Genomic DNA, 24,133 nt, shown 5'->3' on the forward strand with positions numbered 1-24,133 from the left:
ATAACAAACCTTTGAGGCAATAAGTTTTCTAGATTTTCTATTATTGAAATACATAGTCCAAGGATGAGTATTCTGACCAAAAGAAACTGATAGGCTTGATTTTTTTGTTTCTATAAAGATGGCACAATAAAAACCCATAAATACTTCCCTATCATACAAGAAGGGAGTTGTGATTGGCACAGTGCCACATACTTGAGATGACTCATTTATAATTCTGAAGTGAGAGTTAGATGGCATTGATTCCACTTTATTGATTAAAAAACTAGATTCTGGTGGGGAAAGCAGAGACTATCAAGGAGATCGGCAGCCATCTTGCTTGTCTATGTGGCTACAAGGCTGGGATCAACAGTAGCTGACTTTGGTGAGAAAGCACCTCTTATGGTGCCTTGAGTTGGACTTTTCACAGTCTTGGAATTGTGAGCTTCTACCCTAAACAAATTCCCTTTATAAAAGTCAACACATTTCTGGTACTTTGCATCAGCAGCCCTTTGGCAAACTAAAACAGCTACATATCCTATAAGTTGCTTATAGTTACCATCTGAGTGAAACCCATTTCTGTGTTATGAACCAAACAAATTAAAACTCTCCTCACCAAACAAGATTTTGTTCTAAATCAGAGGATAATCAATTGAATCTTTTATCAAAGATTAGTAACCTGCTTTATGCTCACAAATACTTTTCAGTTTTGCTCTGGTCAACATTTCCCTGTATTTTTTCACCTTCTTTAACTTTCAGCCTTTTCGTATCCTTATGTTTTAGGTCTCTTCCCTATCAGTCTGAAGCAGATGATGCACTGGAACAGTGGAATGGCCTTTTGAAGAGGCAATTAATGCACCTGCTAGGTGGCAATATCTTGCTGGGCTGGGACACTGTTCTCAAGGAGGCTGTCAGTGCTCTAAATCATCATTCAATATATGGTGCTGTTTCTCCCATAGCCAGGAATCACGGGTTGAGGAATCAGGGGGTGAAAGTGAGAGTGGTGCCACTCACAGGTACCCCTACTAATAACAGATAAAACAGGCTTTAAGGCAAACATTTTACTAGAAATACAGTGTTACTAATTATCGATCATTCATCTGTAAGCATTTGAAGATTTTTCTTTGTAATTAAAGATAGGTAACCTTGAGGACAGACTTCTTTTCTTCTGTCTGTCCTCTTCTTTTCTGCTTGGCATGTTGACCATGTCTTTCTTCTCTGGTGACAGATAATGGTAAGACTTGATCTTTGAGGGAATGGAAAGCTCTTCATTAGACTTTGGTTATAATCTAGTGTCTTGCTACTCAAAGTGTGGTTCTCTGACCAGCAACATCAGTATTGCCTGACAGCTTGTTAGAATCACAGACTTGTAGGCCAACCTCACACTGGATCACAATCTTGTCAAGATCACCAGGTGATACATAAGCATACTGAAGTCTGAGAAGCACTGCTCTAGTACATCTTTCTGGAGAAACATGATGATATCGATAATAAAGTAGACTTTTACACCTATTATTCTCTTGAATTCTGTGAATATTACCTTCTGTAAGACTTTTGAGAAAGTAAGGATTTAGTGACTTCCAGATCTGAAGTATAATGTCAGACACCTGGCTGAATATGAATTATCTCCAAACTTGTATGATAAACAAGGAATGCAAACAAAATCACACTCAATCCATGCCTTCAGCTTGGTGGGAAAGAGCAAATACCACAAATTTCAAATTACTTATTATAGAGAAATAATTACTAAACCTAACAGAGGAAAAGAGGTTGAAAGGGAAGACAGTTAAAGAATGTCCAAAATATGTCTAACTGTCCCATTTAGAACGATGAATGACCCTTAGTTAATATACAGTAATACAGTGAATTGGAATGCCACTCTGAAGCCAGTTAAATAATGGCTTCACTAGTTAGGAGCTTGTGTGGACTTGACCAAGTTACTTGTCACCTTATACCTCAAGGACATCATTTATAAATGGGAGGTGATATAAACAATGCATATCTCATGGGTTGTGATAAGGATTAAATTCAGGTAAGGCAGGGACCACTGGTTATCTAATGTTTATCTAATTTCCCTTTTTCACTCCTAATTTGAGGTGGGGTATATTAATGTAACCTCTTAAATAAAAGCAAGCAAACAAAAGTCTACATTTTCCACTCTTTTTACCATGGTGGTGGCCATGAGACCCAGTTCAGGCTAGATGTAAGAAGAGGCTTTGGGTTGGTCTTCTGGAAAGTCCCCTTGAAAGGAGGCCACCCTAGCTCGCATGCACCTTTTCTAGCCTTTGACCTTCCTCCTCCTCCTGCCCAGAACAAAGACGCAATACTACCATACCTAACGCTGAAGGAGCCCTCTTGCAGCCATGAGAAGGAGGGGGTGAGCTGCAGACACCACCCTGGAATATGCTGACCCTTAGTCTACACTGCCAGGACTTATCCTGGTACTACTTGTTATGTGAGAAAAATAAATCTTATTATTTTTAAACTACAGTTGTATGAGTTTTCTGTTATATGCAGCTGAATGCAAACATACGTTTAGCACAGTGCCTAGAGGCAGTAAGGATTTTATAAATATTAGATATTAGTAATAAATGATTTACTGTTTACTTCCATTTAATATTGATGCTAAAGTACATTTCTGGAAAACCACTTAGTTTTTTCTTTATGTGATAAGCTCTTGCTTTATGCAGTTCCTTTAACTGAAAAGAATTTTAAAGACTGAGACCCTCGCCTCAGAAACTTAAAATGAGGTATAACATTAGCTACTCCTCATTGAACATTTAATTTAAATAAGGGCCTGAATTAAATGTTCTACATTCACTTTCACTGCTAATCCACACATCTTTCATAAGAAAGTATAATCTCCATTTTATAGGGGTGGGAACTGAAACAAAAATGTTAAGTAATTTTTTCAAAGTCACGTTCTATTAAATGGAAGGAATTTTATTAAAGAGGGTCTCACTCCTTTGCTCATTTCCTTAATACATACCATTACAGCCAATTATCAATTTTTGGTTAGGGATAACAAATATGAAAAGGACATACTGTTCCAAGGAACCCCTGGGCACTGCAGCTCTGCATGCTGTCAGGGTTCTAGGCCACGTGCCAGCTAATGATTATTTTGTCATCTGGGAGAAAGGGGAACATGACTAGCAGCTCCCCAGGAGACTGGTAAATCAGCAAAAACAACATGAAAAGGAGAGTGCAAAATTCTGAGATAGTCTTCCAAATATTTCTGTCTTGCTCTAATGGCTCTTCATGCATGATGTGGACCATTGACCATGAGGTGAAGCAGTGCTCAGAGATGTATTCACCAAATGCAGCGCATATCTCATGATGATGAAAGAGACTGTTGTTATGGGGGGAGAAGTGGGGTGAGGGAGGTGGGGGGTATATGGGGACCTCATATTTTTTTAATGTAACATTAAAAAAAATAAAGAAAAGAAAAAAAAAAAAGAACTATCTGGGTTTGTTAAAACACAGAATGATAGGACCTACCCCTAGACTTTCTGATTCAATAGGTTTGGGGTAAAGTCAAAGAACCTGTATTTCTCACAATACCTTAGGTGATATCGATATTTCTCCGAAAACAGGTGTATTAGTGCGCCAAAGGAGTGCTGGTGCCAAGTACCAGAACTCTGTTGGCTTTTATAAAGTATATTTATTTGGGGTAGAAGCTGACAGTCACAAGGCCCTCAAGAGTCCAACTCAAGATATCATAAGTTACTCTCTCATCCAAAGCCACTGGCCACATGTTGGAGCAAGATGGCGGGCAATGTCGGTGAGGGTTCAGCCTTCTTCCTTCCTCTTAAGGTTCTGAGTTTCCAGCTTCCTCTAATCTCAGCTGTAGTCTGGTATAAGGCTCGTCTCTCTTCCTGGGCTAGTTTCTCTCCAGGCTCAGCTGCTCAGGCCTCTTGACAAGGTCAGCTGTAGACTATCAGGCTCATCTCTCTTCCCTGGGCCTCTGCCTTGTCTAATGAGCTGTCTCTCTTCTGTATTCTTCTCTGTGTGTTTACTTCTGTGTGAGAGTCTGTTTTTATCAGCCCAAAGGGCTGGAACTCGATGCTGAGTCATACTCTAATGATGTGGTTGGATCAGTGCCCTAATTTTAACATAATTTTATCAGACATTTCAGCTGAATCTAATATAATCAAAGGGTTAGGGTTATCACAAGCCCAGAGGAACAGTTCCGTTTATAAACATAATCAGTATTTCTTTTAGGAATTCATTAATAATATCAAACTGCACAACAGGTAAGGAGGATAGGGAGTGAAGTGGCACAAGCTGTAATTTTAAATATAGTGATCAGTACCTTGACAATGTGAAGACTCGGTGGGATGGGGTGGGTGGTGCTCTTTATTATTTGGGCTTTAGAAACAACTTAAGGAAATGAGCCTCATCGCATAGCACTAGCAATTCTCTCTAAACAATAGGTGATTTTTTTCCCCTAATACTATTTCATAAATAAAAGGAACATTGTTTAAAAAACCACGCTGATGGAAATTTGCAATTGTAGTTCTGAATCATTCAACCAGTGCCTTATAAACAGAAGCCATTAATTCATTTAGGATGTGCAAAGAGAATCTTTGGCAAGGAACTTCCATAATACAGACATTATACCAGAATAAACATTATGACTTGATAAATTTAATATAAGATGGCCTTTTAAGTGCTGTTTTGATGTTCAGTTAAACTGTAGAGTTCATAAACTGTTTTGGAAATGGCAGTTTAACTGAATATATCTTATAATTCCAAATGTTGGAAGACTATGATAAATCACTTTCTGCAAAAAGGGCACAGTTTTTATCCAGGGATGTTAAGATGAGATTTTATGATTTTTAACAAAGGAAGAAGTTCAGGCCACTTTCCCTCTCAAATGACAGATTTGTGAGCCAACAGACACACACACTCAAAGCCTGAAAAACTAAAAAATACTGATTATTTGAGAACATGTCCAACAGCTAAAAATGCAGGATGGGGCAGAGCAAGGAAAGTAAATGCCTCTATGGTGCTAGATGGAAAATCACGAGTCATCTTAGTTGTTTACTAAAAAGTGCCTACTTCCTCCACTAATTCTGGGATTTTGGCCGCCTGACCCCTGCTATAGGCTCACATTTGTAACCAAGTCAGGAATGAGTTATTCTCTCCCTCCGCACTACGACATGACTTGCCCATCAGCTTGGCACTAATAGAACTGCTTGACTTACTACACCTCTGACTCAGAGGTTACAGCTTGCACAGTGGCTCTGTTTCTGTAGGATTTTGGGGGTCTTTTTGATGGTTTCCTTTGCTTTTTCAGTCCTTATGAAAGGGTTTTGGTTTGTGACTCCCAGCCCAGGGTCTGGGTCGACTACCTGCTTACACCAGCTTCCTTCTGAAATTCTAAATCTTGCTTGCCTAGATTTGCAAATATCAATAGCCTCATTACTGCATGCCATATCCTAGTCAGAGCAGTACACCTTCTAGATGGCTTTCCAGGCAGGTATTGGAGTATTAGCTACCGTCAAAGGAAACCTATGCTTGGATAAACAGTACTCCTTTAACGAAGGGCAATTACTAACTATTCTGTGTTGATACCCATGTGGGAAAGCGCCTCTGTGGGGGGAATAGAGGAGTCAGCCCGAAGTGTGAGCAATGTCAGGAACTGCTGCGATCATGGAAACTGTCCGGTGGCAGCCCCCTGACAGAAGCTCCTTCCTGACCCGTCACTCTCCAAACAGATCTCTGGAGCCATCTTTATTGGTCAGAACAAGTCCCTTCATGGGCAGGATCTCAACCAGACAGGAGACATTAAATCACCTGCGGGGAGTCTTTCCCCCTGTTCTGAGGAGAGATACACTTTGAGAAAAGGCAGAGCCGAGAATGAGGATGGTGATGAGAACTTATATTTGCACAAGGCAGGGGCTTTCCATGAATTCATTTAAGCATCCCAAATCCTAATGAGGTGGAAGCATACTATTTATATGGAAAATAGTGTCATTATTCCCATTTGAAAGACAGACAAAAGACACTCAGAAGGACTGCTACTGCCCCCAGTCATGAGGACAGTGAGCCAAGAAATAACTCAAATTCTAAAGCTTGGTCACCCCAACGCCTTGCTCCCTCCCTACCCCTACCTTGCCCAAGAGTCATTGGTCTGTTTACTGTACCTCCCACCATCCTCACATCCTCAGATGTCTAGCTGCTCTTCCCTAGCAGCATGGCCACAATTTGATCAGTTAATTCCCACCAGAATATGAAATTGCCAGCTAGCTAGTGTGCTGGTCCTCCGTGGTGCCTCACAGCCCTCTCGGGCTCCCCGAGTTGCAAATTCCTGGCCACATGACTCTGGGTAAGTCACTTTAACCTCATGGTCAGTTCCCTTCCCAGTAGAATTGGGAAACTAGTACTACTTAGCTCATGAGGGAGTGGTAGAGATTAAACGAAAGAAGGCATGTAAAGCACATAGCACAATTCCTGGCATATAGAAAGTGTTTGGTGTTTATTATTATAATTATTAATGGCAATATCTTGGCTCATGACAAGTTATTATAAACATGCACATTGAACAGAAAACCCCAAAGGAGGAGTGAGAGTCTCTAGAAAGAGTGTCTCAATCTCCCTGAGCTGCAGGGACAAGGCACCATGAACAGGTTGGCTTGAAGAAGAGACATTTGCTGTCTCGTGGTTTTGGAGGGCCACCTTCCTGAGAACTACTTGGGGGGCGGGGGATCTGCGCCAGGGCTCTCTCCTGGCTTCCTGGATGCCACCACCTGGATGCAATCCATGGTGTTCTCTTCCTCGTTGGCAGATGGCCTCCCCTCTGGTCCAGATCTCTCCTTGTAAAGACACCAGTCATCCTGGATTAAGGGCTCACTCCACTCCAGGAGGACCTCATTTTAACTGGCCTCATCCCATCTCTAATGATCCTATTTCCAAATTAGGTCACATTTGAGGTCCTGAGGAACAGGACTTTTAGGGGACACAATTCAGTCCATAGTAACAAGGAACTCCAAAAACTTTAGTTCAGGGGGAGGTGATAAGGAATATGGAAAGATCATGTAAGGCTTTGAGGTTTTGGGGTATTACCCAAATTCCGGCTTGAAGCCATTTTTATGAAGTCTGCTGGAATTGACATGGGGTTGGGACATTACTTTTATTATCCCAACAAAATTGTTCTTTGGTGGCAAACCAAGTGAAGCAGGAATAGCTATCAGTTTCATCATAAATAATATTTCTCTCTCTAAACAGTTCTGGGATTAGGAGCCCAAAGAAATTAATCTTTATGGGAACCAAGAGATATGCAATATTTTATTCCTGTATTTCCACAACGTATTATGATTAAACCTTCCAGAACCATTGGGTCATGTATTGCTGGCCAAATGGCCAAAATGGTTGCAAGTATCCTCAACCATTTTACATATCCAAGCTTCATTCTTGAGGTAAGGATACATTATAACTGACATGGGCTATGGGTGTGAGGCTCTTTGTCTCTGCAGAGATAACCTAAGCTGTCTGTGACTTGTGTGGGATGGTAAGAGGCTGCAGTCCTGTCCTTGGTGACCATGGCAACGACTCCAGTCCCGGGAGGCCATTCAGCAACGCAAACTCTATATACATACCTGTCAGTCCAGGGAAACTCTGATGGTGCTGATGCCGAAACTTAAGGGAACTTGGACTTGGCCTCGAATGGGAAATATAATATAGCCTGTGCATAAATTCAAAATCATCTAATTCTATATCCAAGTGTGCCTAGTCTCTAGAAATCCAGTTAAGTGATAGGGGTTTGAATGTTCAGAAAGGATGTAAGACTAAATGTGTATTCAATGTTGCATGCAGACCGAATGTGGGTGATACTAATTCAAGCTCACCTGAAATGTGGGCGATATGTTAATGCAAAACCTACCTGGCACTCAGGCAAAAACTTAACTAACAAAGAAAGTAGTTTTCTTTGATAAAAGCACCATTTGACTCCCCACCCTTTATAAAAGGAACTTGAAAATCTTGTTCAGGGCTTGGGTTTGCAACAGAAAGCTCCTGAGTCCAGCCAGCCATCAATAAACCATTTTTCCTTCTCAGAATCATTCCTGAGTCCTGGCCTTTCTATACGCAAATAATTGAACCTCTCTCAACTGCTACAACATAACTGCCCTGTGCTCTAATTTTATTATAAACCTAAATCCTTCGGAGTTAATGGCAATGACATCAGCTAAGACATGAACCACAAAATTTGTTTCTTTATGTCCATTTCTTTGCTCTAACCTATGAATAACATGTTTTTTTTTAAAGATATATTTATTTATTTCCCCCCTTCCTTTCTCCTTCCCCCTGCCCTGCAGTTTTTGCTGTCTGTATCCATTCTCTGTGTGATCTTCTCTTCCTATTTCTCTTTTGGTCTTCTCTTCTCATTTTTCTCCTCTAGGATTCACCTGGATTCGATCCTGGGGACCTCTGATGTGGAGAGAGGTTCCCTGTCAGCTCAGTTTTTGGTTTCTGCTGCGCTTCACCTTGACTCTCCACTTCATCTCTCCTTTTGTTGCATCATCATCTTGCTGCATGACTCACTTGTGTGGGCGCTAGCTCATCACATAGGCACTCAGTTTGCCACGCAGCCACTGGCTTGCCATGCAGGCACGCTTTCTCTTGTTTTTTACCAGGAGGCCCCAGGGATTGAACCCAGGTCTTCCCATATGGTAGGTAGAAGCCCTGTCACTTGAGCCACATCCTCTTCCCAACATGCGTTTTATATTAATTGTACATTCCCTTCTTTCTTTCTAATCATCCATCTCTCTTTCTGACAACTGCCACACCTACTCGTACTTGAGAATTTTCATGGAGCAATGTCTACCACTGCATACTGATCAGAATGGATGGGCCTGGTTTCAGCAATGGCTCAAATGCAAGTTCACAGATATAAGAACGTGATTAATGAACACTATTATTTTTTAGAATAGTGTTTCCAAGCACCATTGCAAGTAACATTTTTAAAAGTATGATTTTTTCCTTACAACATATGCATATAACACATACGTTAGGAAGTGTACAGTTCTTTTCTTCACAAAATTTTTTTCCCCAAAATGAAGAACACACTTTTCCATGTTTTACCAGTTGTCAGTTGTCTCTTGCTCACATGCTGCTTAGGATTTTAGGGATACTATGTTGACTTATGAGAGACATGGCCAAAATCCAAGTTATCACCATCCATTAACCATCCAGTTAAGCACCATCCAGCTTACATGAACAAGCATACGTTAAGTCTCATTTAAAGAAGGTATGCTTCTTTACGGTCTGTAAATATTACTGTGTAACACTAGATAACACAAGGCAAGAAAGTTGTTTTTTAACCCGTTTTGAAGCTAGCAAAACATATCTCTCACTAATAACCCAACAAGCGAGGGAAAAATCTCAATGTAAATATATATACAGGTTTGTGAACGAAAGTAACAAATGCTAAGTTTTCATGAAATTCTCAGCTTTCAAGAAATGTGTCTGCATAAAATGACAAGTGCACTGACTTTCACTTATCTGTGACACTGAATAAAGCATGAAAGTACTTAAAACCAAGAATAATCCAAAATTACTTAAGATTGAGTCTATATAAGCACAAATCCCTGCCCACTCATATTCACTCTCAGCCCTTATGCATCTCTGCCTTTTTCTATCCCAACATATTCCTCTTTGTGCCTTGAGTATTTGCCCTTCACTTCTCCCCCTAACTTTTTATTCCCTGGGCACAGCACAAATACACTATTATTCCTTCTCTGTACCACTTGCATCTGCTAAGATTTTACTGCTAAACTATATATTAAATGAGAATGGGAAGGCTGAAGTACTTCATATTCTGAAAATTAAACTAATTGTGTGTAATCCAGAATTGTTTATACAAATATTATTCAGTCTCAGAAAACTTTTCATTAGCAATTAAATGTGATTTCACCTGATAATAGAGAAAACTGATGCTAAAAGAAATGTTTAGTGATCACCAAAGCAGTACCTCATATTTAGCACCTACCAGTAATTTAGACATACTGGATAACTTCTACTTCCCTAGAAATTAATAGGGACAGACTGATAAAAGTATCTTGATATAAAAGCTATCCTCCAAAATAAAAATTAATAATTTCCCAAAGGTGTTTGAAAACTTGCAGATCTTGTTAATTCTCAATGTAATTTGAAACGAATACTAAGTCACCCTAGCAGCTAAAACAATATTTATTGTGTTCCAAGTATGGCTCTAAGTATTTTATGTATATCAATTTATTGAATCTTTATATCCAACCCAAGTGGCAGGTATTACTATTATCTCCCTTTATTACGGCTGAAAACCAAGGCAGAGGTGTTAGGGAGCCCGGGTCACACAGTCTGCCAGTAAGAAAGTCAGCTTCAGAGTCTGCACTCTTCACTGCCACAGTATGGTATGTGGTAACATCAGTAGAAGACTTTTTAAATTCACAGATGCCAAGAAGAATATCTGCCCTTAGGGTTAGACACTGGAGAAGGATTATCATATGGTGTTTCGGTTAGAGATTAGAATGGATCCTATCTATTAGAGAAGTAATTTTAGAACAAGGAGACTCATAAGACTGTAAGACAGCTCAACTAAGGAAACATAGAGGAAAGCTGCAAATATTACCAGCTGTGAAACCACTGAGATTCCTGTCTTCAAGCAAAGGTGTCAGGCAGACAGTAAGCTCCAGAGGGAGAAAAGTAGGCATTGGTGGCCTCTGTAAACAGCAACTGTGGGCAAAAATACTGACAGCTATCAAGCTCTCTTCAGGCAGATGCATGATCCCTGTCAACGTGGACATGATGGTGATGTATGCACGTGAGGGTGTACAGGATCATGTACGTCTTTGTGCATGTTGCACAGGGACTTATTGCTAGAGAGTAAATAGGGATTAGTATCTGAAACAATGTGAAATTATGATTCTATATTTATTTTTGCCATCAGAGTTAAGTATTATCAAACCTAAGTATTAAGGAAAAAATCTAGCCAAGTTTAGTGAATACTTCAATAAATTGATAAACCAATCAAGGATGAGTCACTTAACATAATGATTAGTTTTAGTCAAATAGATGCAAACCAAGTTCTAATTCTTTACTTTGATTACCCTTCTTTTCTATTTTCTGATACTAGTTTATTCACTCTTAGCCTGTTTCCTACCACAAATGAAGATAATCAGATATACATAAACTACAGGGAGCTATAAGATCCCATAGGAAGTATCAAGATACCAGCTCTGTTAGCCTCTAGGGAAGGGGATACCAGTAAAAGGTATGGTATTTCCTGATCTTCTAGGAGGATAAAGGCATATCACCTCAGCCAGTAAGCATACTTGTGGCATCTAAAGAGGAAAAGATCTGCCCCAGGTAAGAAGAGGTTAGAAGCCTCTGCTTTCCTAAGTTATCAAAATAGTGAAGAGGAACACATAGTAATCATTAAAATCATATCTAGCATGTGGTTCTTGTGAAGAGGACTTATTACAGTGTGAATGAACCCATGCATTTAAGGACAGAAAACAGGAAACCAGATGTGGGCTCACCCACAAAACATCTGTTCCTCTTGATGAAGCATCAAGCAAGAAGAAACATGACCAGGCACTGATCCAGAAAGCTTACTGTTCTTTGCTCTCTGCAGCAGATCTCCAGTGACAGCTGGACTGCACTTGAAGTGTGTCTTTTCTCTCTTACCCAGATGTGGAAAGCATGAGTTGATATTTTGCAGGAGATGCCCTAGTCAGATAGGCTAGACTAATCAGGCTTTTTCAGAGATCCCAAATCTCTTTCGGCATTATGCTCATGCCCTTTTCAATACCCGGTGAACTCCTACTGCTTACTTGGGATAATTCCTAGATTGAATGAAGGGCAGAATCTCAGAGTCTTGACTAGCTGGAGGAAGCAGCAAATCTCGGAATCGTTCTGTCAAAAGAAAAATAAGCATCAATCTGTGAAGAATAAAAGTCATAAAAATAATTTCAAAATTAAATTATTTCCTATTGTTTTAATTTTAGTTAATCCTTTTGACCCTACCTTCTATATCGGGACTTTATCCACCATTTTATATACTATTGAAATACATATGCTCATTTGTCTTTAATGGCTCTGTATTGTTCTCTGGTTAACACAAGGCCTTCAAACATTAAGATGACAAGATTTTTAATAGTACAGCTTCATAAACTCTTATAACTGACAGGTTAGAGAATCAATAAACATGCCATGAGATGGACAATGTCCTTAGTAACCGGAGAAATGCAAATCAAAATAACACACTATTACATAGCATTCATGTTACATGACATTCGGTTAACAAAAATTAGTCTGATAGGACCAAGTGTGAGAGATGTGGGTCAACATAAGCCTTTACGCAATGGTGATGGGAGTACCAATTGGTATGAAACTTTTGGAAAACAACTTGATGTCATCTTTTAAGCTAACTTTTGCATACTCTGAACCAACATTTCCATTTCCAGTTTTCACCCTGCAGAAACTTTCAAATGTGTATGTGTTTTAGGTAACAAGTAAGAGGATGTTCATAGCAGCACTGTTCATAGCAAAATCAATGGAAACACACAATTGTCCATTGATAGGAAAATGGATACATTATTGTGTATTCACAAAATGGAAAGGAATAATACAGGGACATGAAACTGAAGGACCTCCCTCAGGTATGCCTAAAACATGGTAAAAAAAGCAGCCTATTATATTTATTAGCATATCATTTGAATTGAGTTAAAAAAACAACTAAGCTAAGAAATTTATTCTTTTGGTACATTTTATTTGAAACAAATCGAACACACACATGCACACACAAAAGGGCTCATGCACACAACTCAGGAAATTGGCTATCTTTGGTGAGCAGTATGGGAAAAAAAAGGGGAGAAGCAAAAAGGTAGATGTAAGTAATTGTTAATGTTTCCAATGTATTTATTATAGTAGTATGCATTAATTAATGAATGAGGGTCATGAAAGTCCAATGGTAACAACAGGCCATGAACCAAGAATGTGGCTGATCAAGTTCTGTGCATATGAAGTTCAGAAGGCAGGCAGGAAGGCAAGAAAGAAGGAAGGGAAGGGAAGAAAACAAGGGCAGATGCATGAGGGATCTTTAGTTTTACCTCGGGCATGTTATATTGCATTGTGTAACTGCCTGCTTTGCAGAGAGTAATCTATCACTCTAATACTGATCCCATAGTACCAGGTCAGGGTGGTCACTGCTTTTAGAGTCATCCCTCTAAAGAGACTCCCTTGGTCTCTCTCTCATAATACTTTCCTCACCTCCACCTGCCAAATCCAGAATTGGTGTCCCTACTGTTCACTCAGAATCCTCTCTCGATTGCACTCGCACAACATTTATCATGCTGTTTTTGTTGTTGTTTGCACTTTTCTCTCCTTCCCTGATTTTCCTCAAAGTCCATGGTATTGTGCTCCCAGGATACAGAATATTATCTAATACATATTAAAGTGCTAGATAAATATTTATTGCATAACAACTCTTGGAAGAGGCAAGTGATCATATAATCATGAAAAGTAAGAGACCTACACTTCAGTCTCAACGGAGTCATACCACCAGGTTGAGACAGTGGACGAAGCTGAAACTTTAGGATGCAGGCAATCCACCACTAACTAAAGGTACACAATTTCCACGAAATACTGAAAATCAATACTTGATAACAATCACCATTTCCAATGACTGTATAGCTAGGTGTTAAATTACTTGTGAGCACACTGTCACAATATAGAAGTATATGGATTTTATCTATGTTCATACTTATTAAAACACATTGAACCAGCAACATTTAACTGACTACTACTCTGCTTTTTGTTTACAACACTCTGAGAGTTCTTAAACTTTGCTTGGGAAGGAAAGAAGAAAGTTCAAAAATAGAGATGCCTCTGTGCTGCAGTCTACAAATTCCAGAAGAGTACTATTTCATTTTCCCTTTTAATTATACTTTTCTTTAATTTGGGCTCACATATTTTTTTCTAAATGAAAGCACACTATTTACTGACATAAGCTGATTTTACTCACAAAATGAAATGCCTAGTACCATCTTCTGATGGATATTTAGTGCTGGCTTTATGTACCTCCCAATGTATGTAGCATCCCATTTAATATTAGTGATTTGTAGTGTTTCTTCTTTCCCAGTTAGCCCTTTTCTAGAAATGGTGTTGAAAAATGAAACCAAAACCCAACAGCAAAGAGAAAAGAAGTGTCTGATCAAACAGCTATAGTGGATATGATATTTCTTGGGTGCTAAAAGTGTAACTTAAAAGTTTTACTGAATGAATCTGTGATGGTTAATTTTGTGGCCAGTTTTGGTCTTAGGCTATGGTGTCCAGTTGTTTGGTCAAGCAAGCATTAGCTTGATTGTCACTATGGGGGTATTTCGTGGATAGATGAAAATCTCCAGTGGGTTTTTTCTACGGCTCTTCACATCTACAATCAACATTGCCTTCAGTAATGAGAGGAATCTCCCCATCCAACCAGTTGGGAGATCTTAAACTGATATTTCAGAGATCAGAAAGAATTCCTATCACTGCTTCAGCTAGTCAGCGTCTCCTGGGGAATACATTATCTGAGTTCCCAATTTGCGACCTGCCCTAATGCAGAATTCAGAGCTGTCAATCCCCACAACCGCTTGAGCCATTCCCATAATAAATCTCTTAATATTGCATATATGTATTGGTTCTTTTTCTCTGGATAACCCTAACTAATACAGACTCCCAAACTTATTGAAAAGCAATAAAAAATCAGAATTCCTAATGCCAAAAAAAAAAAGCATTCTATAATACAACAATTCCTCAGCAATAGCTTTTCCCTTGGTTATAAAACTGCAAAGAACATTTGATTGTAAGTCTGAAAGTAAATCCCTGGAGATGATATTGTATTCCTAAGACTGAAAACAAAACAAAACAAAAGCAGCAGAAAAGAGATCACTTGTAATACTATGCAAACAATGAAGACGCTATAATGAATAGCCCTAAATTTGGAGCCTTATTTCATCTGAAAAACAATATCCTAAAGGCAAGGAATACCATGTGAATGCGAGGACCCTCGGGTAACTGTCATGACTGTAGAATAAAAAATAATTTCACAGGGAAATGGATGTGGCTCAAAGGATTGAACTCCTACCTACCACATGGGATGTCCCAGGCTCGGTTCCCAGGGCCTCCTGGAGAAGATGAGCGAGACAGCAAGCTAGCGCGATGGGCAGGCATGGGAAGCTGATGCAACAAGATGGCACAACAAGATGATGCAACAAGGAGACAGAAAGAGGAAAGACAATGAGAGACACAACAAAGCAGAGAGCTGAGGTGGCTCAAGTGAATTTACGCCTCTCTCCCACATGGGAGGTTCCAGGTCTGGTTCCTGGTGCCTCCTAATGAGAAGATGATGAGACACAGAGCACAGAGCGAATGGACACAGAAAGTAGACAGTAAGAACAAAGAATGAGGGGGCTGAGAATGAATAAATAAAATAAATCTTAAAAAAAAATAATTTCACATATGTACAAAGTATACATAGATTCTTAAAAGTATGTCTTAGTTAAATCTCATTTTTATTATATTCATTAAAGTTCACAAATTGTTTCACCATATGTTTTATTTTTTTAAGATTTGTTTATTTCTCTCCCCTTCCCCCTCACCCCCCAGTTGTCTGTTCTCTGTGTATTTGCTGCATCTCCGTCTTCTTCTTTGTCCGCTTCTGTGGTTGTCAGCGGCCTCTGTGCACTCCTTTTCTCAGCCAACAAAGGAGGCAGATGAATCCAGGGTTCTTTATGCTACTTTTCAATCTGGGTCTTTTAAAGAACATATGGCAGGTAATCTTGTAAAAGTCACTGCTAGGGCGAAAGCCTGACTCTGTGATGGTTTGATGGGGCTAGTTCTGGCTTCTGTTTGCTGTCCCAGCATCCTGCTCCATTTAGTTTAGTTTCTTCTTATTTATTTATTTATTTCCTCCCCCCCCCCCGCCCCGCCCTGCTGTTTTTGCTGTCTGTGTTGTCTTCTCTTCTCACTTTCTCTCCTCTAGGATTCACCAGGATTCAATCCTGGAGACCTCTGAAGTGGAGACAGGTTCCATCAACTGCGCCACCTCAGTTCCAGTTCTCTACTGCACTGCACCTTGGCTCTCCCCTGTTTTACTGTGTCATCATCTTGCTGTGTGACTCACTTGTGTGGGCACTGGCTCACCGTGCAGGCACTCGTGCGGGCATTGGCTTGCTGTGGAGGCATGCTTTCTCTCCCTCTTTTTCACCAGGAGGTCCCACGGATCGAACCAGGGTCCTCCCATACGATAGGTGGAAGCTCTATCACTTAAGCCCCATCTGCTTCCCTCCACTTAGTTTTCAGTTCAGATTTTTTTTTTAATTTTTAAAAATTAAATACTACTGTTAAAATAACCTGGGGTGCTGTGCTTATGATGGAGAGGGACCCCTCCAAATCACCTTTAAGGAAGGACTCGCTGCCCAGCCTTGGAGAGCACGGTGGCAGGCAGCCTCCAGCCATCAGCTCCAGCGGGGCCAGCTTCCACTGCCCAGGGCCCCTCCTCGGGGCAATGCCTTCCCCTGAACAGCTCCCACCTGAGGACCAAGCAGGGAATCATGTGTCAGCCCTACGCAGGTCACCATGATGCGCAGCAAGTGTTCCAGAGTTCTCCATCAACGTGACCTGTGTCAGGCCTGTGTGCTGGTTCATCTTCTTCCTCTCCCCAGTTCCACTTGGGTCCCCTTCCTGTCATAGGTGCTGATCCTTCGTGAGCATTTCACAGTCACCAACTCCTCAGCACCGGTGGTAATGAACAGGTGTGAAAGACCTCCACTTTGTACTGAGCTTCTGGCATCATCTCTGCTACTGTAGGGCGGGATGCATGTACATGTGTAAGGGCAGAAGAAAGATCAGTGATAAACAACCTCTCTTTTTCCAGTCCTCTCCATTGTGAGAGCAGGGGCTCACCAAGTGCTGTCAGAACCAAGGACCTTGGGACAAGAAACACCATCCAGTCTAGGGCAATGGTGGGAGAAAGCAGTGCCTGCCCCTGCTGGCCGCCTGGTCTACCAGTCAGGCCATGCCGTACCTGTGCTGCACTAGCAGGCAGTACAGAGCCATCAGGGCTTCAGGTGATGGGCTCAGGGGGATTGTAGACAATGCAGTTTAGGTTTATGTGATTTATGTAAAGGATACAGAAACTAAACGGCCTTCCCTGACATATCGGAGTAGCCGGAACACTCCTGCTGTCATGGTTTTGTCATTCACTATAGTGTGAAATAAATCATTTCACAGCAACAAGCTAAATAAAAAGGTTATGCTCAATAAAAAGGTAAATACTATTTTTTTCCTCTTTCAAGAAAGTTGATGATGAATAAGTAACTTGAGCATTCATCAATATTTTTTTCCATCCACCCTGGAGGACATGGTGATTTCAGTGAACATATGAAAACACTTGAGGTGATACTGCTGATGTGCATCTACCACAACAGCTATTCATTATTTTCTGAAAACTACATCCAATGATGACAATTTATCACATAAATATACAGAAGCTGTAATAGGTGGCCAATGTGTGGAAAAAATGTAACTTGAATATAACTGGGATCCAAATGTCTCTATAAAAAAAAAATAAGGCAATTCTAATGATAGAGGGGTGTTTAGAAAACATTAACAGATGAAAAAGTGGGTTAGAATTAGGGAATGTCCACAAACATTTTAAACTCTCCATAACGCCCCTTCTCCCACTGACCATCTCTCTCAGCAGACTCTACTGGAAGGTGGCTTTTTTGTTAGAAGGTCCCTAGTTCATATTCTTAGCTTAGGAAGGATAGATACATATTTCATTTCTCTTTTCCTAACCTGTCCTTCCTCTACCTTCAATGTTATTGTTTTTGTTAAATGAAACTCAGTCCCTTTCAAAAAAATCCCTCTTTCTCACTTCTCTATTTAGTCATTTTCTACCCACCCCCTTGACACTGTACCACAAAGACCCAATAATATTTCCCAAAGACATTCTTCTCTTTAAAAGATGAATTGGAGGGGAGAAACTAAGCTGGTAATGACCCAATTCTGCTTAGATGGTAGGAGCTGGGGATGAGATATGTGAACACTTATACTTTAACATTTTTTTCCTACAAATACTGAAGAATAATTTCCAACTATTTGAGTTAAACAAGAAACAATGGCATAGACGAAGAGGTAAATTTAAGACTAGCAATGAAATGGAAGATAACAGGAGAAAGGTTACTTTCTACCTGAAAGTACTTATAAGCTAAAAGCCGGAAAAGAAGAGAGATTATAGAGAGAAGAGGATTCTGACAGTGGCTGTGATGTTTGTTCCAATCATTCATTCTGGAATTGGTGAATTACCATGGGGTGGATTAGGGGTCCACTGTGCCCATGGTGACAAAGACTCAAGCCAAAACTGTAGTTATCACCCTTAAGCCACTTCTCTTTTTTTCTTTATTTTTAAAGGAGTTTTAGATTACAGAAATGTTATATTGAAAATATAGGGGATTCCCACATACCCCACACTCTCCCCACTCACATTCTTCCCTATTAATAACATCTTTCATTAGTGTGGTACACTTGTTACACTTGATGAACACATACTGAAGTACTGCCACTAACCACTGTCTATAGCTTATATTATGGCTTACAGTTTGCACCATTCAATTATACAATTATATATGTTTTAACAAAATGTACAGTGGCTTGTATCTGTCATTGCAATGTCATTCAGCACAATTCCAATGTCCCAAAAATGCCCCATATTACAACTATTCTTCCTTCTCCCTTCCCTCAGAACCTCTAGTGGCCACTGTCTTTATATCAAACTTACAAGTTCTTCCATTACTAGAATAATCATAAGTCTATAATAGAAATTCCCTCTTATAGTTTGTTCATTCCTCAATCTTGAGGATTTGGGGATGGTGCTTCTTGTTGAGAGGGAAGCCACTTTTCTTAAGGGCCACCTATAGGAATATTTTGATTCCTCAGAAAATATTAGCTTAGAGCCAATTTTCAGTCCTTAAAAGACGGGGCATTTCCCTTTCTCCCATGCATATTCACCCTTCCAAGTAGTTGTTGGGAAAGGATATGAGGATGATATTACAGTTTAATTTCTGACATGTAGAATGGTCCTTTCTCAACAAGGGGATCTGGCCATTCCTTCATTAAGGGGTCTCAGAATCTCTGAACTGGCTCAAGTCTTGGAACTGGATCTCTATTGCAATGATTCAATTCCTGCCTCTGTTCTCCAATTCCAGAGCTTTCCTTTCATTTGCGCAAATTAGACTTTAACAGGAGGTCCATCTCTTGAATCTTAAGGACACCATGGTCTTACTTAGTCAACACCAGAGATCTCCACAGGTCAATCCATGCTGATAACTCTCCTAGCTATGCTGCCCATGATGGTGGCCACACCATCTGGACTCTTTCAGCCAAGCGCTACCTGTTGGCCTCAGGCTCTCTGGGACCCCACCATCCCCACAAAGTTCAAGGAGCCCAATTCAATAGTGGCTTCTCTCGCTGTCATTCACAGCCTGCAAATGGCCACATGGAGTTTTTCAAAGATCCTGGCATGCTTTTCACCAATGTTTTTCTCAAAGCCTTGGTGAAAGAAGCCTCCTTGGAATCTACTTAGGGAGTTGTTAACTGTCATGCATAATTAATTTACTCCAATATTCTAATGTCTTCTAAAACTTTCTCTAGAACAGGGGTTCTTAACCAGGGGTCCATGCACCCCCAAGGAGTTTGTGGGAAGACTTAGGGGGCCCCATATGCTTGAATTGAAAATTTAAAGAAACCATTATTCTTGTGGGGACGTAGTGGTGCACGTATGACATATTTATCAAATAAGACACGGTATAGTACGGACTCTGTATGATTTTTATGTTGATGTAGTATGTTCTGAGTGCAGTGAATAACTGCCTACAAAAAGTTTGGAAAGGATGGTGGAGATGGTTTGATGACGCTGTGGCAAAACTCGAATTTCTAAATGTTTGCTGAAAGTGACCATTTGAATAGATGTTGAACCATGTTAGGTTATCAAGTAATAAAATTATGGGAAAGTTGTAAAATGTAATTTTGAATAATCCTAAAATTTAAGTTAAAGACATGCCAATGTTGAGTGTAGTGAAACTATCTGCCCCACTACATTCTGAAAAGGGGTCCATGGTTTCCACCCGGCCAATGGGGGTCCATGGAACAGAAAGGGTTAAGAACCTCTCTTCTGGAAGGTATCTAAGAAGCCTATAAACCTGCACACCCAAGAGTAGAAAAGTTAGGATTTGGTATGAAAGGGAAGAGGGACATTTTTTTTTCACTCGACCTCTATGCCACTCTTTGACTTTTTAGTAGGAGTTATCTAAGAGTAATCATTTTACACAGGGTAGCAGCGGCCATGGATGCGCCCGCTATCGCGCACAAACAAGCCTTCCAGGGTAGCTTCAGTCACATCCCTACACTACCGCTGGCGCAGCTGTCCACATCCGGGCCTTCTGAGGAAGACAGCGCACGACGCAGAAACACGCATGCGCACATTGCATGCGCACATCACACACGCACACACAATGCTGCCTGACAGCGCAGGGACAAGTTAACTCCCCCACAACACTTCGGGCGTACTAATAAACATACAATGGCTAAGAAACTATTTTTTTTTCCAATGGGCATTTATTGACCAGGTACTATAGGTCAGACACCAAGTTAGGCTCTCAAAAAAACTGAAGTGCCTAGTAAGGGAGACTTGTAGTCAAAATGTATATAAATTACAAATAAATAGATTAGAACAGCAACTTTCCTTGGGTAGACTGGTGAGAAACAACAAAAGCAGCACAGAATTTTTCATAAAAAATGAAATAAACTAACGAATCAGTAAGTCCTTTTGTGCAATGGGAAAGGATGAGGTGAATATTTTTGCTGAAATTTCTGCTCTATCTCCTATATTCCACAATCTCTAATAGAGGAGTATTTGGAATAAGGAGTAAGACTGACATTTTGAGTAGAGTGAATTTTATCTCTTAAATCATAGTTTATTCATTTTTTTCACACTCGACATTTATTGAGTTCCTATTATTTGTCACACACTAAAAATAAACAAATTCTTATCCTCAAGGGCAGCGCAGTTTATCACAAGGAAATGCCAATACAGCAAAATAATTGGAATGCCATTAAAGCTACTTCAGAAAGGATTTAGAAGGCAAATTACAAAATGACTTGAGGGAAAGAAGAGCTTTCCTCTTAGGAATGAAAAAAAAATTAATAGTTGTCAAAACTTGATGTTTTATTTCAGTTAGGAATAGAAATATGCACACTAATCTTAGAAAAACAAATTACTTCAAAAATGAGGGCTAAAGGCAGATCTAGAGTACATCCACACCAACTAGAAAAATGTAGACTATAAATCTGCTTTTCTGATAAGTGTTTAAAGCAAAGGAATGTTCTTTATTACCATGGCAACTCGGTATTGAATAACAATAGCTGCTATTTAAAATAGTGCTTTCAAAGCAACATCAAAGCATTCAATTAATACTGCTTTAGATAAATCAGGAAATCTAGTTGCAGAGCCAGAATACTGCCTCATTAAAGATATACTCAAATCTGCTTGTGATAAAATTCAAATGGAAATGGACTGAAGAAAGAAAAATCAGCTGCAAATTCTTGGTTATATAAAACTACCTTCTACAGAAATATTAAGAGCAATGTCAAAGGAATATAAAGAAGGAATCACCTAATTTTCTTATACAAGGAAAAACATAAGCAAGCCCATTCACCAAATTCCAGAGATGAGACTCTACAGCACAACATATATACAAACCTAGGCTAATACTTGAAGAACTCGAATAGGAGAATAGAAAGGAAAGCTTCATGAAAAATACTGTGCTTGGATGTATCGTCCAAGTATTCCTGTGAGCTTTGCTCAACTATACCAAAATTAGCTGTTATCATTCCCACTTCATGTGAAATTAAATTACCCATAATCTGGAATCTATCTGAAGAGAATTATAAAGTTTCATATCAGCAATAAGCTGAGAAATGACAAACAACTCCCACAAAGTTTTATGTTGTAGGGGAAGAAACTAAAATCCAGAAAGTCTGAGGGGCCCCCTGTCATGGGGGATTAAAATAAACCAGCAATTCAAAACCTCACAGGCTAGTGGTTTTCCTCAGCATCATACCCTCTCTGCAGAGAAAACACTATCCTCCTTTTTTTCTCCTCCCTTCCTTTATTTTTGCCTAAGGATGACAGGAGGATCCGAAATAATCCACATGCTTTGATACTTGGTATTTTTCAACATTGTAAGGTTTGAAGGTAGACAATGTAGTATTAAACAAAGGAAAATTATTTAATGGGTCCTCTTCTTTTCAGAGGAAGCATAGTGATGAAGAATATTCCTGTGATACTCATTATTTGGGCTTCTACTTGTTAAATAGACTATTAAACACAAAAAGTCAAATGCAGCTTTTGAAAGAATTGCAAACTTATGTCTTGACCTCTAAATACATCAGTGCCTCAATGTTTATAACTGGCTTTCTTCTAAATATAAAGATGCATTATTTTATATAAAATACAAAATTTATCTGTTAATGACACTGAGACTAAACTACAACAAAAACTGATGGGGAGTTTGGGGCACAGGTCCAAAGGAAGTGAAAGCAAATAGCAGAGACACTTTTGGATGGGCATTATTGCTACTAAGTTTTTCACAATCTTTTTAGGGGAATGTTATATTTTCATTTGTCATGGCAAACACACTTTTTAAAACAATGTAGGCATTTGACAAAAGAAACATCTTGAAGTGACAAGGCCAAGTTTGACAGTAATTCAGTTCCTGCTTTTTGCAAAAAGTCTGAATACCCCCAGCACATATTCAAGGAAGAACAATTTTTATTCAAAATGCAAAGAAACTGGAGATTTTCTTTATGATTTTGTGAAGTTCTAACCTAAAACCCTGTGGAAACAAAATTAATGACATACAATACATGGTCCATCGGAACCTACCAAAACCAACTATGGCAGCCAAACACCAAATTTATGGGATATGTGGATCAAAACAGAGATTTATCTCAAAAGCAAACCTATGAATTCATTTCCTTTGTTAAGCTACTTCAATGGACAACAACTGGGTTTGCCCTGACCCATCGAATTTTTTTTGCCCATTTTTTTAGAGAAGTTGTAGGCTTACAGAAAAATCATGCATAAAATACAAAGTTTCAATATAATACCCTATATTATTAACATGTTGCATTAATGTGGTACCTTTGTTACAAATCATGAAAGAATATTTTTATAATTGTACTATTAACTCTAATTCATTGTTTGTAGGATAGTCTTTTTTTTTTTTAGTTTTATTCCTGTAACATACATACAACCTAAAATTTCCCATTTTAAACATATTCACATTTAAAATTCAGTGCTATTATGTTCACAATGTTGCACTACCATCAACGCCATTCATTACCAAAACTTTACTACCAACCCAAATAGAAACTCTGTACAACTTAAGCATTAACTCCTCATTCCCTAACCCCATCCCTTCCTCTGATAACTTATATTTTAGATTCTGACTCTAAGTTTGCTAATGCTAATTATTTCAAATCAGTGAAATCACACAATATTTGTCCTTTTGTGTCTTTTATTTCACTCAACATTGTATCCTCAAGGTTCATCCATGTTGTCCCATGTACCAGAACTTGATTCCTTTTTAAAGGCCGAATAATATTCCACTGTATGTTGATACATTTTATTTATGGATTCATCAATTGATGGACACTTCATCTTTTGGCAATTGTGAGTAATGCCATTATGAATATCGGTGTGCAAGACCCATCTAATTTTTGTTTCATATGCTTCCCCCACTGCCAGGACTCTTTTGCTCCCCTAACTAGGGAACCTGTACATGACTTATGGGCCAGCACAGATTCCCCTTTCTTGAGGATGCTTCCCCAACTATGATAACCTCAAGATCTTCATTTCCAATGAAAGACGACAGAACTCAATATTAATGGGGAGTCACTGCTGTACAGTGTTTATGAGTTTAGTCACTGGAAAAGGGATTCCCAGTCTCCTGAAAATTACAAAGTCCAATTTCTTTGACTTGATGTTCAAAGTTCTTTAAATAAAACAAAAGCTAGCACCTACATATTTCGCAGCTGTATATGCTAATACTGCTCCTAGGAAGCTAAG

General features: G+C 39.4%; 1 protein-coding gene across 7 annotated transcripts in view; it reads right to left on the reverse strand.

Moving 5' to 3' along the window:
* Nucleotides 1-24,133, reverse strand: part of NOX4 (NADPH oxidase 4) — a 214,511-nt gene that overhangs the window by 27,943 nt on the left and 162,435 nt on the right. For all 7 annotated transcript variants that reach the window (XM_004475779.3, XM_004475782.4, XM_023583873.3 and 4 more), the window contains one exon: nt 11,793-11,874. In XM_004475779.3, coding sequence (XP_004475836.2) covers nt 11,793-11,874 — 82 coding nt within the window. The remainder of the gene's footprint in view (nt 1-11,792; nt 11,875-24,133) is intronic.

This window comes from Dasypus novemcinctus, chromosome 10 (genome assembly GCF_030445035.2).
Source record: "Dasypus novemcinctus isolate mDasNov1 chromosome 10, mDasNov1.1.hap2, whole genome shotgun sequence".
Taxonomy (NCBI): Eukaryota; Metazoa; Chordata; class Mammalia; order Cingulata; family Dasypodidae; genus Dasypus; species Dasypus novemcinctus.